We start from the raw sequence: 17323 nt of genomic DNA, 5'->3' as shown, positions 1-17323 counted from the left end.
CATACCATCATGGCTGCTTTCTGCCCACCTTGCCTTGGGCACCTGGGGCCCTGAGTGGGGTGTGCATAACCCTGCTCATCGTAGGTAAAGCTGCACACAGGGGAAGTTCAACACCCCTGAGAGATGAGTCTCAATTCCCAATGTCAAGAGTCATGTGAGGAGGGCTTCCCTGGTGGCTCGGCAGTAAAGAATCCGCCAGCCGATGCAGGAGACATGGATTCGATCCCTGATCTAGGAAGATCCCACATGCCGCAGAGCAACTAAGCCCTCCACGGAGCAACTAAGCCCGTGTGCCACAACTATTGAGCCCACATACTGCAGTACTGAAGCCCATGTGCCCTAGAATCTGTGCTTGTCAACAAGAGATGCCACCACAGTGCGAAGCCTTCACACCGCAACTCAAGAGTAGCCCCCACTCCCTGCAACTAGAGAAAAGCCCACATAGCAACAAAGACTCAGCACAGCCACAATAAATAAATAAAATCATTTTTGTAAAAGGAGTCACGCAAGGAGTCTACTTGGGGAACAAGGTGTATTTAGTTCAGGACACACCTGCCGATCAAGGTCAACATAAAAAGCAGACTTAAAGAGATGGGAGTGAATTTATACTCAGCGTGACCCCTCAGGCTCTTGTTCTTTCAGCAGGCTGTGTTCTCAGAGCTGTTTGCTTTGGGGATGAAATCCAGAAAGAATTCCTTTGTTCTTGGCTTCTTTGTTTCCCACAAGCGGGATGAATATTTCCATCACACCTGTTCTTTCAAGCTTTGACAATGTACTTTTTTGTAAACAATGAGAATGGGGTTTACTTTCTGAAGCATAAACTTGTGCCTCTGTGTTACCAAGTCATGGTTTGAAACTAATCTTCGTTGAAATTCATTAGAGGTCAAGGATAAAGGACTAAAGGAGTTGATTTAGGCCATTAATCTATAATGCCTTGGGGGTAGGGAGGGGTGGGGCTCAAGGAACCAAACATATTTATATATAGCTAATCTGTAAGGCTCTGTCCCTGTAATACTATATTATGCTTTTCTTAAACATTTATTCTGACTTACCTCTTCATGGTCTGGATATTTCCATCACTAGATATAAGGTTTGTAAGGTTTTCAGTGGCAGAAACCACATCTTATTTATCTTTGTATGCCTGGAGTGTGCAACCTAGGACTATAGCCATAGAAGGAGATCCATAAACATTTAATGTTGAAAGAATGAAAGGTCAAACACAGAAATCTTAACAAATGAAGGAACTGGTCTCTCTCTGTGGCACATTGAGGTAACAGCTGCCATGTGTCTAGGATAATGCCGGGTAGGTTCTGCAGGAGATGGAAAAACTATGCTACGACTCCTGCCTACCAGGAGCTGGCTGCCTCCTTAATATATTGTGGTATTGAATCCAGGGGAGCAGTTCATCCTGGGCTATGGTGTGAGACTGTAAGATGTCTTTAACCTCCTGCACATCTTGAGAATGTCTGTGGGGCAGGCAGACGTAAGTGGGCGGGGGAGGGAAATTGTGAACACAAAGGGTCACATGAAATTCCCAAATACACATCCTTACAGCAGAAAACCATGCACGTGCTCCAATCACCCTCGTAATCACAAACAAAGGCAAAAACCACACCAGGGTTTACATTTTAAATATCTTCTATTGCAATATTGGGTCAAATTTCCAAAAGTTTTAGCTCTTTTTTTCAGGTATCAGTTGCATTTGTGACAAACATAAATCGTGTATAAAACAAGCCAATCTTAGCATAAAAAATTCTAAGAAAACACCACGTCCACCTGTAATTTAATTAAAGAAGCATGGTAGACTCTAGTTGATATGGGTGAGAGATCATGGTATGTATTTTACCTATTAATTTTTTTTCAATCCTTGGTCTTCACAATAACTCTCTGAGGCAGGGAGTACAACCACTACCCCCATCTTAAGGAACCCATCTTAAGGATTAGGAGACAGAGGCCTAGAGAGATGGAATAAGGTTGTACAATAGTGAGGACTCATGACTCTAAAAAGCAGAGCCCCCAGGCTTTGAAAGACGGGAGTAGTCACACTCACTTATCACTTCTGTTTGAGCATCCAACCGCATGTCTAGCACAGAGCAGGCTGAACATGAACAGAATCAGATCCAAACTTGGATCTACTTGCCCATGTTCAGTAAAGCCAATGTACTGACACTGGTATGCGGTGACGGAAGGAGTAGCACTTATTGCAGGGTACCAAGCAAGGAGTCCAGGACAGCTAGTGCTCAAAAAGCCCAAATTCTCCGATGGATTTCAGCAAAGCACTTTTAAAGGCCAGGTGAGGAAGGGACATCCCAGGGCATCCCATTGGTTGATGGCGAATAAGGGGCAGGGGATGGTATCACATTATCAATCCTCAGGTTCCGGTAGGTCTGGGGGCTATGTGCTCGTGATCGTCAAGTAGTTAGTTTCTCCCATTTGGTGGTGGTTTTAGCATCTGTAAAACCACTCAGGACTGTCCATCAGATGCTATTAGCTAGGTACTTCAGAAAGTAGTGACAGCAGAGGACAGGAGAAGAGGGGTCTATTCTCAGAGGTCCCCATAAAGTCCTGCTCGGTCACAAGCTTTCTCACTGTTCATTCTCAGAGAATTGTGGTACCTTTTTAATCATTGTGTCTCCCAGGACAATACAGTGGTGGGTTTTCAAGAAGCTCTTGAAATTGTCATGCAGGAGCTAACCAGGCAGTTCAAAAGGAATGAATCTTGACAACCGAACATAGGCAGTGCCCAGGAAGTGGCAAGACAGAAGGAAAGGAATCAAACTTCTCCAAGAGTTAAACTGTAAATCTAGCACTGAGGAAATGTCGCCAGTTGTGGGGAAAATGGCTTCAAAAACCTGCAAGACTTTGAGAACCCGAGTGACTCTGTTCTCATATGATTGTGGGTATTAACAGTTACGTTTCTCATCATAAACTGACTACTGTTATTCTGATTTTTCACTTCCTTGTGAGTTTTGTTAGCATAAGCAGGCACTTTAAGTGGGATCCTGGCTAGCACGTAATGCGGGACAGTTTGGGGCTTAACTGGTTTGTTTGTTCTTTTCCTATTTCTTAAATTGTGAGATAGAGCATACACAAAGGAAAGTGAAAAAGTATTTCTATACAGTTTAAAGATCAATTATAAAGGCTAATCACTAATTCTGTTTCAGAAACAGAATGTTATTAGCATCCCAGAACCCCCACCTCCCCATCCCCCATCCCAAACACACCCCCCATGTCTCCTCACTAGAGGTAACCACCTTCTTGTGTCTGTCATAATTATTTCCTGCTTTTCTTCATACTTTTCCCTCCTATATATGCATCCCTAAATGATAGTTTCGTTTCACCAATTTTGGAATTAAGGGGAGATACACCATATAGTCTGTGCTAGTTTGTTCTTTAAACTTATTTTCTTATTTTCCCCTTCAGAAAACCCAAGCCAGCAGTCATGGCAACCAAACCCAAGCTCTGGTACTTCCACGGCCGAGGGAGGATGGAGTCTATCCACTGGCTGCTGGCTGCAGCTGGTGTGGAGGTTGGTTTCTGATTGGGAAATGGAAGAGGGGTAATCTGGGTGAGACCGAAGTGGTCCTCTTCACCTTTCAAAAGTCAGCATGGTGCCTTTCAAGCTGTATCCACTCTTTCCCTTTCCAACTGCCTTCCTGAGGTGAAGGTGGGATCATAGTCCTCTGCTTAAACAGGAGTAGGAAGGGAGAAGCCTAGGGAGGTGTTCTGGAAGCTTCCTGAGCCTGGAAAGATCTTGGTGGATCACAAATCTGAGAAGAGAGAGGAGACTCACACTTGAACCATTCTCTCAGTTGAGACCAGCTCATTTCCCGGGGTCTTTCCAACTCTGGTCAGCACTTCAGTCCTGTTCTGCCCATGGCTGTCCCCTGGAACCTCAGGCCCAGCTGCAGCCTGCCCACCACCCCTTGACCCTTCTCCTAAAGGCTTACCCCACAGGGATCTTTCCCTAACTCCAGTATTTTTTCTTAGCCCTCTCTCTGAGTTTTTCATAGATTTTTTACAAGTGCTTTGGAATTGTTCTGTTTCATGCAGGTGTAGACTCCCTTGTTCCTATTTGAATGCCACCTCCTCTAGAACACAGACTTAGGATCTCCTTTATTTTGCTTTATTTTACTCCCCTTATCTTACCCCCATCTCAAGGTTTGGTGTACAAAAAGTCACTCTGTCCCACAAAAGCTCTGGAAACTTCATCAGTAAATGATGATACTCCCACCTGAGTAATGATCTTTGGGTCCCTTGCACTGAGTATGTGAGCAAAAAGAAATGCCTAATTTGACCTGATATCCTGAGGAGGATGCAGAAGAGAGAGAAGAAAAAAATAGAAAAAAGGGAAGAGGAGAAATCAGGGGGCAGTTGGAGGAAAGGGCAAGAGTTTGGAGAGAAGGCAGAGCTAAGATGAAGACAGGGAAAAATATGAATGGGGGCTTGGGGACATCCTTTAATCTGGCAACACCCAAGAAGGGATGCCAGGCCCATGTCAGCCTAAGCTACTCTTATGTACATGGTCTGTCAGAATTTTCAGCTACATGGTAGTTGATAACTTTGTGGTCCTTTCTTTCTTTCTGTTTTTTTGGTTGGAGGTGATTTTTTATTTGAAACTGAATTTGTATGTTTATGCAGGAAACGAAAACATACTTATCCACTTAAAGGAGGGCCATATCCTCTCAGTCACAAATTCTTGAACAGGTGCTAATTTTTTAAACTAATTTTTATAAAATTTTCATTCCGGAAGCTGTTGGGAATTTTATACTGTGAGCATTTCTTTTCTTTCTTTCTCTCACCTTAGGTTTATAACAATAACAATGTATCTTTTTTTTTTAGTTTGAAGAAGAATTTCTTGAGACAAGAGAACAATATGAGAAGTTGCAGAAGGGTGAGCCTAGATTTATTCAATGTTATCTTATGGGAAAAATAAAATATGTTCCCAGAAACATTCGTTTCAGCACAGAACTCTAGAATGACAACCATTAGAAAAGGCACACAGCCTGATTGCTAACATTGACTGTTCACTGTGCCCCCAGCATAGAGCTAAACGTGTCATCGGCTCTGCCTCCTTAGCCTCATAAAAATGTAGGTTATGACTCTGGCCTCTACTTAGTGATAGATAGCCTGGGTTGATCCAGTGCCAACTGGTTCAATAATCTCCCTCCCACCAGAGAAGCCTTCAAGGATTCTTCACAACTATCCAGGGGGCTGGAGGAGAGGGAGGAAAAGGGAGGGTGAATTAGATCTAAGATATTCTCTGATTCTCATGGTTCATATTCACTTTTTCTCAGTGGTTTTAGCAGATTAACAGAGATCATTTTACCAGGTCACAACTGTAGAATCAAAACTATAGAAAATACCCAAATTTGATTACATTTGGAAGAAGTTCTTAATCCCTACAATTCCCCGATTTTCTCCCACTAAGAGAGAAGACTGATACTTCCCCAGTCCTACTTCTCACAGCCATAATGTTATTTTCTTTATCTAAGGAAACCCAGGGTCCCTATTGTTGCTGATAAGCAGTCATGAAATTACCACAAATTATTTTTTTTTTTTTGGTTTATGCAACTTTATTGAAGAAAAATAAATCAATTACTAGCAGAGCTATTAGTTGATCACTCATCCATTGACAACTTGCATCATTTATTCAGTGCTATATTAAACAGTGTATTGGAAGATAGATTAACTAATAGCTCCAAGCCTCCTAACAATTTAAATGAAAATTACAAAATGTTTTGAGACCCTATTTTGGAATACAAAGGGTGTTTGACTTCCAATTTCCATTCTCTGTAGAACAAGAACAGGTCATTCCTTTATTGACATGCATAAAATACATCACATTTTCTGTTCTGCTGATGCTATAAATTCAATACCAATTCTCCAGCCACATCAGTTATGAGCATAAAGTATATCATGTAACCTCAAATCTCTAACAGTGGAAGGCTTAAACAAGAATGGATGCTGCTAGAATAATGCTGCTTCCTTTGATGTGACAACTCAGCATCCATCTCCCTGCCTCTCAGATGATTCTTCAGCATGTTAGAGCAGTGAGGAATGGTTTTAGTCTCATAACCAAGTTAGAGTGAAGACATTGGCCACATAATACACATGCTCCATTTTTTTAAAAAAATTCTGAATCTTGGGCAACTGTTCTCTTGTAACTACTTTACAGTTTCTAAAAGCAGTTATTGTCCAAAGCTGGAAGAACATAAGTCTTCTCAGATGAGCATGTGAATGAATGGAGGGAGGTAAACAAAAAATAAAATTAAAAAAGATGAGGTCTGACAGGGGAGCAGCCGGATAAGAAAATCAAAAAAGGAACAGTAATTTAAAGTTTATTCCAGCTATAATGCAGGTTATTCTGACTTTAAGGTAGCATCACATGGCATACTTCTGAGTCCATTCCCGAGATATTCTGTTGTACTTATCTCTGTCTGTTTTACAGATCCGTGCAATCTCTGGCACTAGGGGGTCATCTGGGTTTGGATCACATAGCAGTGAACAAATGGATAAAAGAATTTTAGAAATAGTTAAAGCAGGAGACCACTGTGATCTTAGAATATCGAGACAAATGCTGCCATTACTGTTAATATTTAGATGATAAATTCTTGTTGTAAATGCAACCTTAGGTGGTTTGAAGGGGTAGTCTGTAGGAAAATGAATTGTCAAAAAGAATACACCGCCTTGATATGGGCTGTCATTCCCAAGATGTTTTACTGCGCTCTAATTCTGTGAAATTCTTAGATGGTATCCATAATTCTGAACATTCAATTATCCAGCAATACAGTTTCTTATCTACCCAGGATAGAAAGGAATTTTGCTGTATTCAAAATATCACTTTCTACAGGTCCCATAATTGTGGCTTGCCAATGAAACATATCATCCCCAACTGGACCTGCAGAACATTGTGCTGGAGGGTCACGGGCCAAATCACTAAGTTCCTTATTAATCCGTTTCAGCGCCATAGTCTGTGCTTTTCGTCTGGCTCCTCACTATCTCGGTGTGTGCTCGAAGGTCCTGCCAAAACTCTTGATTATCCCGGCGGCTGGGAAAGATTGTCTCTTCGTCTCACACCAGCTCTGCCAGACACAGGCGCAGAGAAGCCGGGGCCTCCCTCACGCTGCGGCCTCGGCCTCCTCCCCGCGCGGCAGCTGGTGCCTCCCCGGCCCTACGGGGCTCACGCGCACCCACAAATTATTTTTTAAGAAAGACTTTCATCGAGTCATCGGCAGACCTGCCACTTACGAACTGCATGGCTTTGGGCAAGGCTTTTCATTTCTCTTCATCCTGTCTTCTTGCCATACAATAAAAGAATCTTCTTGTCCTGACTGCAGAGTACCAGGAAATCTCATTGAGAGAGAAGACCTGCTTAGCCCTTCCCCAATGCTCATCCAGGACCTTTATTATCCAGAATCCCTCTGAAGCGCCTCTTCCCCTCTTCCTCTTCATTTCTGCCCTGTTTTACTCTAAATAAGGACAGTCACATAATAGTGGTTAAATATCTATGCACTGAATAAATAAATGGATGTTGTTGTATAAACTCTTCCATGATCACTCTGGCAGGAAATGCTCCCTAACAGCCTAGGGAACTCTGCATCCCTCCCTGGGTCTGTGATGCTGCTGAGGAGAGCCTCCTGGGCATTGCTGTCATCTGTGAGCAGGAGCAGCCAGAGAGAGCTCTGGGCTGGGAGTCAGGATGCCCCCTTCTGCCTGCTTAGCTGTCCCCTCTGGGTCCGAGCAAGTCACTTTGCCCCATTGGCCTCCACAATGCATTGTCCGTAATATGAACGAACTGAACTAAATGATCTCGAAGGTCCTCTCCTGTGTTCTTGAGCTGAGATTTTCTTTAATCCTTCCAAAGAGGATCATCGGCTCCTAGAAGCAGGGATCATTTCTAATGGCTGTTTGTATCATTCATAAACAGCAACATAGAGCTCCGTTTAGATGTTTATTCAGTTTTGGGCAAACGTAGAACTGCCTCAGGAAATGGAGGTTTAGTAGTCTGTCCACTAAAAATAGTACTGATGTTTCCGAAGTACGATCTTGCCCAAAGAAACTCAGTAAGATGGGCAGGACAGATACTGTTACAGATCAGAAAACAGGCTCAGAGAAGTTAAATAGGTGTCTAAAGTCCTCCATCACCCCCACAAGACAGGGACCCTGGCTCCCTGGAAAGCTGTCACTGGTGCCTGTGCTAGTTCTCTGCCACCATGTTCCCACGTCTCATTAGGTCAGTTATTGGAAGCTGGGGAAATTAACTGTGGCCTTTGCCAGTGCACTAGTGAAATCTGACTCCTTTTCTGGGTAAAATTGCTTATTCTCATTAATGTACAGGTGTTAATGAAAATTTAAAAGCTATTCATTCCTGCAAGACCGCATGAAAAAGTACTATTTTAGTACATTTTTAAATGCATTATTTATACAGGCAGTTCACTCAGAAAGAAGAAAAATTTGATTTTACTGAAACTTGATTGTTGACAGTATTCAGTGTTTTTCTTATTTATGATGTTTCATCTTTTCAAAACTGCTTGATGGATATTACAGTTACTTTAGAGAAAAGGAAACTGGAGCTCAGATTCGTCATTTGCTTAAAGTCACAGGGCTTGAAGGGCCAAAGCTGACATTTGGACCCAGGACTTGGGTGTTTGCTGTCACATGCATCCCGTTGCCATGCAGACCTACAGTGATACCTGTTGTATTTTTAAAGAATTCAGACTCCATCCCTGAATCAGAGTATCTGGAGGGTGGGGTGAGTATTTTTAACAACCACCTCTTCCAGGTGATTCTTATACACCTGAAACTTTGAAAATCAAAAACACTGATACTGTAATACAGTCAGAGCAAATGTAGAAAGCCTTAAATAACCATGATTAACCAACACGCAAAAACCCATGAACCTATCAAGCAAATCTCACATTTTCCATGAAACAAATGGTAGGCATTTCCTCAACAACTGGGGTCTTAATTTAGATGAAAACTAAGAATCACTCAACAAAATTAGAAGTAGACTCTCCTGCAGGCTGACCACAACCATGGAGGGAGAGTCTCTTAACCTAATCTCTTTGCTCAAACAACAGATGGACGCCTGCTTTTCGGCCAAGTGCCTCTGGTTGAAATTGATGGAATGGAGCTGACACAGACAAGAGCCATCCTCAGCTACCTTGCTGCCAAGTACAACTTGCATGGGAAGGACCCGAAGGAGACAGTCAGGTACCAGAGTGCCCGTGCCAATACTTGGTTCTTCTCCAAGGTCTGTCTTCCTACACCGAGACCCAGATCAGACGCAGCCTTTCAGCCTGGAGGAAGGGGAGGAGACAAGGGGACAAGGGGACAAGGGGAGATGCTTGCGCTACCCTGGTATGTCTTGTGCATGCTCTGAACACCTGCTCCTGGACTCCCCTTCTACTCTTCACAGTGGTCTGCATTCAACATTCTCATATTCTCTCCCCACTCCTAACAAAGTGTGTTCTCATAAAATGATCTCATCAATTCCTCTGCACGAAGTTGGCAATGACTGACTCAACAAACAAATATTGAGCATTGTATCAATGACCTATTACTGAAAATAATGCTGTATAACATGTCACCCTGAAGCCCAGGGACTTAAGTTAGCAAGGACTTGTTATTGCTCACCAGTCTATAGGGGATGCCTTGGTGGCTCAGTGGTAAAGAATCTGCTTGCCAATGCAGGAGACTTGGGTTTGATCCTTGGGCTGGGAAGATCCCCTGGAGAAGGAAGTGGCAACCTACTTCAGAATTCTTGCCTAGGAAGTCCCATGGACAGAGAAGCGTGGCAGACTACAGTCAATGGGGTTGCAAAAGAGTTGGATACGACTAAGTGACTAAACAATGCCACCAGTCAATGGGTCATCTGGGTATCAGCTTGATGTATCTTGGCTGGACTCACTCTTAGGTCTGTGGTCAACTGGTAGTCAGCAAGGAGAATCTGGTTGGGGTGCTGGCTGACCACCAGTTGGTGAGCAAGTGGCCACCTGTCTCTTGTCCTCTCTTCCTGAGCTTGTTCTGATGGCAGCCAGGTAGGGTTTTCAGAGACAGTGAAAGCACACAGGCTGTTAGCTTCTGGGCTCAGAACTGGGACTTCATTCTAGCGGTCAAATAGAGTCATGAGGTCAACCCAGGCAGCAGACCCCATCTACTGATGGGAGAGCTGCCAAACTTTATCACAAATACTGAAGAGTGAAGATCTGTGGCCTTTTTTTGCATTTCTACACCATAGGCATCCACTCTGTGCTATGCACTGTGCTAGGCCTGGCTGAGCATGGCTGGGTTCTTTCTCCCAGGAATAGTGCAGTTTTACAGGAAATGAGTAAACTTAAAACAAAGACTTGCAACAGTAAAAATTTTCCTGGATTTGTGGTTGGGGACCTGTTCAGGGGACCTATCACAAACTATACTCAATATTTTGTAATAACCTATAAGGGAAAAATAAATATACCTTATGTACTTATAACTGAATCACTTTTCTGTATACTTGAAACTAACACAACACTGTAAATCAGTTATACTTCAATAATTAAAAAAAAATAAGCATCTGTCCCAATATCTAGTCACACCAAAAAAAAAAGTAGTGGATCAGGAAACCCCTCACACAAAGGTTTCTCTTGGATTGAGAGTTCCCCCTGTTTGTCAGGATCGCCATGTACGCTGATGGCACCCTGGACCTCATGCTGATGGTGGCGCTGGCTGCGTTCAAACCCCCGGAGGAAAAAGAGGAGAGCCTGGCTTTAGTCTTGAAGAAAGCTAAAACCCGGTACTTCCCCGTCTTTGAGAAGGTAGGCTGCAGGGATCCAGTTTGGCCGAGGCAGTGAGGCCCAGGGTGCGGGTCAGCGACAGCTGGGAGCTCAGATCCTCCAGGGGAGCAGGGCGGGTCAGACATCTACGAGAGTGACCCTCCAAGTCCCCGCCCCCAGGGTCCTCCCCCTGAGCCGAGGCGACAGTGGAGGTGGCGGGCGAGCGAGAACTGGGGGAGGGGCGTACACAGCGCAGCAAGTACCCTGGTCTACCTCCCAGGCTGCAGGGATCAGGGACAGTGACATTCCCTATTGCTGATAAGAGTAAAGAGTGAAATTTTAAAAGGCAGAAGCTATGTTAGTGCTGTACTGCATTTGGACCAAAACTTTAATAAGGATCCCCAAATAAATGACCTATAACCAAACAAAATTGGAGTAAATCAAAGGCAGTGAAGGACTAATGCTGAAGGTTCAATACTTTGGCCACCTGATGCAAAGAGCAGACTCATTGGAAAAGGCCCTGATGCTGGGAAACATTGAGGGCAGGAGAAGGGGATGACAGAGGATGGGATAGTTGGATGGCATCATCGATTCAATGGATATGAGTTTGAGCAAACTCCAAGAGATGGTGAAAACAGGGAAGCCTGGCATGTTGCAGTCCATGGGATCACAAAGAGTTGGACATGACTGAGTGACTGAATAACAACAAATTTACCTTTGTTCCTTATTTATGGAATAAGCTTGTATTTTTTACATCTGCTACTCAAAGCAGCACCTGAGGAATTTTTATATTCATTTTTCACTGGATGGTGAAAAGGCTCATGTTTGAGCTTCTGGTATCCCACTGTTACCTTATCTGTGGTGTAGTAGCCAGATTCTAGTTAATTATGACCTTTATGTCTTCTATGCTGGTGGGTACAGTTTTACTTAACCAGCTCTAGGCTCGTAACAGGAGTTCCACTCCAGCACTTCACCACCCAAGTTGTCTTGATCATCACTGTCAAATTTCCAAGAAGATTGTGCCAATTATGGCAATGTATAAGGGCGTTAGTCGCTCAGTCGTGTGATTCTCACAGACGTGGGTTTGATCCAGCAATCTTCCTGGGTCAGAAAGATTCCCTGGAGAGGGGAATGGCTACCCACTCCAGTATTCTTGCCTGGAGAATTCCATGGACAGAGGAGCCTGGCAGACCACAGTCCATGGGGTAAAGAGTCAGACACGACTGAGTGACCAACACACAAACATAAAGGTTTTAGTTTCATTCTATCCTTGCAAGCATTCTTAGAGATTATCAAGAAAAAGATTCTTAAGTAAATTTGATCTGTACAAAAAAACCCATGCTTTTGTTAAGTGTTTAGCCAGGCAAAACAGTCTTTAGTTTTATTTGATATTATTTTTCTTTCTGCAGATTTTTTGAAAGACCACGGAGAGGATTTTCTCCTTGGCAACAAATTCAGCTGGGCAGACATACAGCTCCTGGAAGCTATTTTAATGGTGGAAGAACTTGATGCTTCTGTTCTTTCCGACTTCCCTCTGCTAGAGGTAGAGTTTTAGCATCCACCCAGAGCCCAGGGAACATGAACTGACACAAAGACTGAAACAAAATATGCCCCCAGGCCAATCTCAAAAGAAAGTTAAAAAGGCTGTTTTAAAAGTCGTTACTTCACTCATTTTGGTAATTGTCTCCTGCTCACAGAACAGGATGATTAGGAAATAAAACCTCATCGAGGGAGAAGATTTCGATTTCTACCATGAACATTTAGTGCTTTTCGTTTTTTGTGGTGCTTTGAGTGTTTTTCCTGACAAAGCATGGCTGATGGGTCTGCTTGTGTTGTTTTCCTCTCCAGCTCTTACCAGACCACTTTGTCCCCTTTCCTCCGCCTGATGCTATCTGTTCAGTCAGTTCAGTCGCTCAGTCGTGTCCGCCTCTTTGCGACCTCATGGACTGCAGCACGCCAGGCTTCCCTGTTCATCACCAACTCCCAAATCTTACTCAAACTCATGTCCATTGAGTCGGTGATGCCATCCAACCACCTCATCCTCTGTTGTCCCCTTCTCCTCCCACCTTCAATCTTTCCCAGCATCAGGGTCTTTTCCAATGAGTCAGTTCTTCGCATCAAGTGGCCAAAGGATTGGAGTTTCAGCTTCAGCATCTGTCCTTCCAATGAATATTCAAGACTGATTTCCTTTAGGGTTGACTGGTTGGATCTCCTTGCAGTCCAAGAGACTCTCAAGAGTCTTCTCCAACACCACAGTTCAAAAGCATCAATTCATTGCTGCTCAGCTTTCTTTATAGTCCAACTCTCACATCCATACATGACTATTGGAAAAACCATAGCTTTGATTAGATGGACCTTTGTTGGCAAAGTAACGTCTCTGCTTTCCAATATGCTGTCTAGGTTGGTCATAACTTTTCTTCCAAGAAGCAAGCATCTTTTCATTTCATGGCTGCAGTCACCATCAGCAGTGATTTTGGAGCCCCCCAAAATAAAGTCTCTCACTGTTTCCATTGTTTCCCCATCTATTTGCCATGAAGTGATGGGACCAGATGTCATGATCTTAGTTTTCTGAATGTTGAGTTTTAAGCCACTTTTTCACTCTCCTTCACTTTCATCAAGAGGCTCTTTAGTTCTTTCTCTATTTCTGCCATAAGTGTGGTGCCATCTGCATATCTGAGGTTATTGATATTTTTTCCAGCAATCTTGATTGTGATTCATCCAGCCCGGTATTTCACATGATGTACTCTGCATATCAGTTAAATAAGCAGGGTGACAATATACAGCCTTGACACACTCTTTTCCCAATTTGGAACCAGTCTGTTGTTCCATGTCCAGTTCTAACTGTTTCTTCTTGACCTGCATACAGATTTCTCAGGAGGCAGATCAGGTGGTCTGGTATTCCCATCTCTTGAAGAATTTTCCACAGTTTGTTGTGATCCACACAGTCAAAGGCTTTGGCATAGTCAATAAAGCAGAAGTAGATGTTTTTCTGAAACTGTCTTGCTTTTTCGATGATCCAACGGATGTTGGCAGTTTGATCTCTGACTCCTCTGCCTTTTCTAAATCCAGATTGAACACCTGATGCTATGAAGGCCCTCAATTGCTCAGAGCCTCTGCTCAGAGGGTACTACCTCTGCTCAGTCAGGATGACTGAGTGACTAACACACACATAAGGGTGTGTGTGTGTGTATGTCTGTGTGTCTATGTGCCTGCCTCTCTCCGGCTACTCTGCCTGTCCTCAGACCTCTCTCTGAATCCTGACACTGCCAGACCTTACCTAGCTTCTGTTTCAATTCCTTACAAAGATTTTCTCTAATAGGTGACCATAGGTTTTGTACTTCAAGAATTGCATTAAAAAAAAAAAAAAGAATAGCATTTTTTATTTTTTTGTCTTTGCCACACAACATGTGGGATCTCCGTTCCCCAACCAGGGATCGAACCTCTGCCTTTGCAGTGGAAGTGCAAAGTCTTAACCACTCTACCACCAGGGAAGTTCCAGAGCAACATTTTTTAATAACAAAAAAAAAGTACAGAAGACATTTGTATAAACCAAAAAAAAAAAAAAAAGGCCTATAATCCTACCAACCAAATGGTTCTGCATTAGACTTCCTGACCTCTTATTTTACATTTTTCCCCCCAAATGGCATCATGCTAAATATTATACTGTGGCCTGCCTTTAACATTTTTTTCACTTATCATAAATATATTTACATGTCAATGCATATTCTTCTGCAATATCACTTATTTTCTTTTACTTTTATTAAGCAATAGAGTCACATCTTTTTGAAAAATCAGAACTTATATAAAAAGGGCATAAACTATGGAATTTCATTTTCACCACTGCCCTCCTACATTCTCATCTCTATAATCTCTTTTATTGGCTCCTGTGTGCCCATCCAGTATTTGTTCCTGTTTATGCAGGTACAAGGAAATATGAATTATATATTTGTCTCCCCTCGTCCCACTTTCTCACACAAAGTGGAAAGCTGTGTATATTATGTTCTGCCCTGGGCTATTTTTTTTTAACTAAACAACGCAATGCAGTACAATCCCTGTCAATACAAGGATCTTCCTCTTTTATATATAAAATATCATTTTAAATTACTGACATATTTCTTTCAGGGATGTAACATAATTTATATACAGTTTTATTTTCCGAGAAATATAAATTATTGCCAGTTTTTCATTGTGGCAACATTCTTATAGTTATTTCATACTCTTTCTTACTCTCTTATAATTAATTTCTAGAAAGGAATTAATACTTCAAAAAAATATGAATTTCTAGAGTTATTGATATGCACTACCTAATGGTGTCAATGATTTTTCACTAAGAAAATTTCACTTATGCCAAACAGGCCTGCAGTTGTATTACCTTCTCAGGAATACCCAGCAAACATGTTTCAAGGGATTGACTTGGATTCAACATTCTAGGCCTCATCGATTGAGGATCTAAGCTTTCCACCTCTTGTAACGAAGTTTTGGGCTCCCTTAAAGGTTGTGACTGCTCTTACTATTTCTCATTTCAGGAATTTAAGACAAGAATCAGCAACATTCCTACCATTAAGAAGTTCCTGCAGCCTGGAAGTCAGAGGAAGCCACCCCCGGATAGCCACTATGTTGAACTTGTAAGGAACGCCTTGCGGTTCTAAAGGCAGCAGTCTTACGATGGCTGACTAATGAACCAATTGCAGCACTGGCTCCTGTCGTGAAGCAAAGCAAATGGTGTAGATTCTAGGAGTAATCTAAGTAATCTAAGTGTAGATTCTAAGTAATCTAAGCGTAGATTCTAGGAGTAACGTGTCCGAAAAGAACAAAACCGTATTGCCATCAGCAGCAAATGCCAAGTAAATGAAAAAAAAAAAAAAACCATTCTGATGTGCGAAAAATTTTTAAGCTTGTCAATTGTGGATGATGGTTACAACTTTTATGAAATTACTACTCTGAGTAAATAAAGAGGAGGTTTATACAAAGCACACACACACATGCACACACACAAGAGCTTCTCTGATGGCTCAGATGGTTAATAATCTGCCTTCTCAGTCAGACACAACTAAGCGATTAACATGGTTGACACACTGATATAAAATACTTCAGGCAGAGGCCTACAGAGGGCACTGTTCTTGCTGTCTAAAGTAGGACCATTAAGGGAAGTGAAAGTGAAAGTCACTCATTCCCATCCGACTCTTTGTGACCTCATGGACTATACAGTCGACGGAATTCTCCAGGCCAGAATACTAGAGTGGGTAGCCTTTCCCTTACTCCAGGAGATCTTCCCAACCCAGGAATCAAACCTAGGTCTCCCACATTGCAGGCAGATTCTTTACCAGTTGAGCCACAAGGGAAGCCATTGAGTGGTGATTTTAGAGGGCAGGATCTCTCCAACACCCACAACGATTCTGAGTATTGGGGACAGAAAAAAGTGGCAAATGACCAATCAGGAGTAAGATGATGGTGACACTAGTTAATCCTAAGAGGAAGCATGGGGGACAGAGAGTGTCCAGAAAACATTTTGCAGCCCTGGAAAAATTGTGGACAATTAGACAACCTTATTCCACTTAACAGAGACACCTGAGGCTAGGTTTTTCTTTGGTTGAACAATTCCAGCTACAATGACACTGAGATTAGATGCAGTGTTAGTTAATCTAGTTGCTCAGTCGTGTCTGACTCTTTGTGACCCCATGGACTGTAGTCCACGAGGCACCTCTGTCTGTGGCTTCTCCAGGCAAGAATACTGGAGTGGATTGCCATTCCCTTCTCCAGGGGTTCTTCCTGACCTAGGGATCGAACCTGGGTCTCCCTCATTGGCAAGCAGATTTTTTCACCGTCTGAGCCACAGGGAAACATTACCAATGAATAATTATACAAATTGACTCGAAGTTTCCCTAGCCTTGATATACCTTCTTTAAAGGTGATTATTAAGTTCCCAAGTTGTGAAATTTGAAACTCAACCCCAGCCCAGGGATCTGTTGGGGGAAGGATGGAGAGCTATTTAGGGTGATGTTCCAAGCCTGCCGGGTGGGGGTGGGAGTCTCTGGTCTGGAGCAGGGCCCCTGCCAATGACTTCAGGTACACAACTTTACCAGCCCTAAACTGCTACTGGGATGTCTGCCCAGGCTGCACACTGGGTCTGTTTCTGCGTGTACACCTCGGTATATGACCTTACTTGTGAAATGACTTAGTGACTCATTAGACTTCTTGCTTTCCTCAGGACCACCACAGGACATGACCATTCCCATGCTAGACCCTGTCCCATCCTTTCCTCCTTCCCATTCAGAGGACAGACTGCTCATCAGTTATGACAACCCAGGCCAGTCAGCACCCCCGCGCAGTCAGGGTGGAGCCTGAGACCCTGCTCCCTGTCAGTCAAAGTTCAACCTAGGGATCACATTTAGCAAATGGCCCCCTTCTCATCCCCAACCTGGGCAGCCATAGCCAAAAGATGGTGAAGAAGAGAGGGAACGATGGGTCCTCAGAAGAAGCCTGGCCCTGTCTGTGTGGGATGACTTTTTCCTCTGACTTCTCCCAAAGCCAAGAGTCCGACCTAATAGAAATTAAGGAAAAAGAAA

At 43.1% G+C, this 17323-nt stretch overlaps 2 protein-coding genes across 2 annotated transcripts in view; one reads left to right on the top strand and one right to left on the bottom strand.

Moving 5' to 3' along the window:
- Window positions 1-17323, top strand: part of LOC145516245 (glutathione S-transferase A4-like) — a 25143-nt gene extending 7820 nt beyond the window's left edge. Inside the window, exons 2-7 of the mRNA XM_081517384.1 lie at window positions 3424-3529; window positions 4843-4894; window positions 9084-9216; window positions 10658-10803; window positions 12167-12300; window positions 15284-17323. Of these exons, the coding sequence (XP_081373510.1) occupies window positions 3443-3529; window positions 4843-4894; window positions 9084-9216; window positions 10658-10803; window positions 12167-12300; window positions 15284-15406 (675 nt within the window). The 5' untranslated portion in view covers window positions 3424-3442 and the 3' untranslated portion in view covers window positions 15407-17323. The remainder of the gene's footprint in view (window positions 1-3423; window positions 3530-4842; window positions 4895-9083; window positions 9217-10657; window positions 10804-12166; window positions 12301-15283) is intronic.
- Window positions 5551-6971, bottom strand: LOC145516247 (ubiquitin-conjugating enzyme E2 D3-like). Its single transcript, XM_081517386.1, has 2 exons — window positions 6852-6971; window positions 5551-6729 (listed from the first exon to the last, which is right to left on the bottom strand). Exons 1-2 carry the CDS (start codon window positions 6969-6971, stop codon window positions 6385-6387), a joined length of 465 nt encoding a protein of 154 aa, XP_081373512.1. The 3' UTR covers window positions 5551-6384.

Source organism: Giraffa tippelskirchi, chromosome 8, assembly GCF_054371585.1.
Source record: "Giraffa tippelskirchi isolate mGirTip1 chromosome 8, T2T-mGirTip1v1.2.pri, whole genome shotgun sequence".
Taxonomy (NCBI): Eukaryota; Metazoa; Chordata; class Mammalia; order Artiodactyla; family Giraffidae; genus Giraffa; species Giraffa tippelskirchi.
Note: the sequence above shows the minus strand (reverse complement) of the source record. Positions and strands in the feature narration are given on the sequence as shown.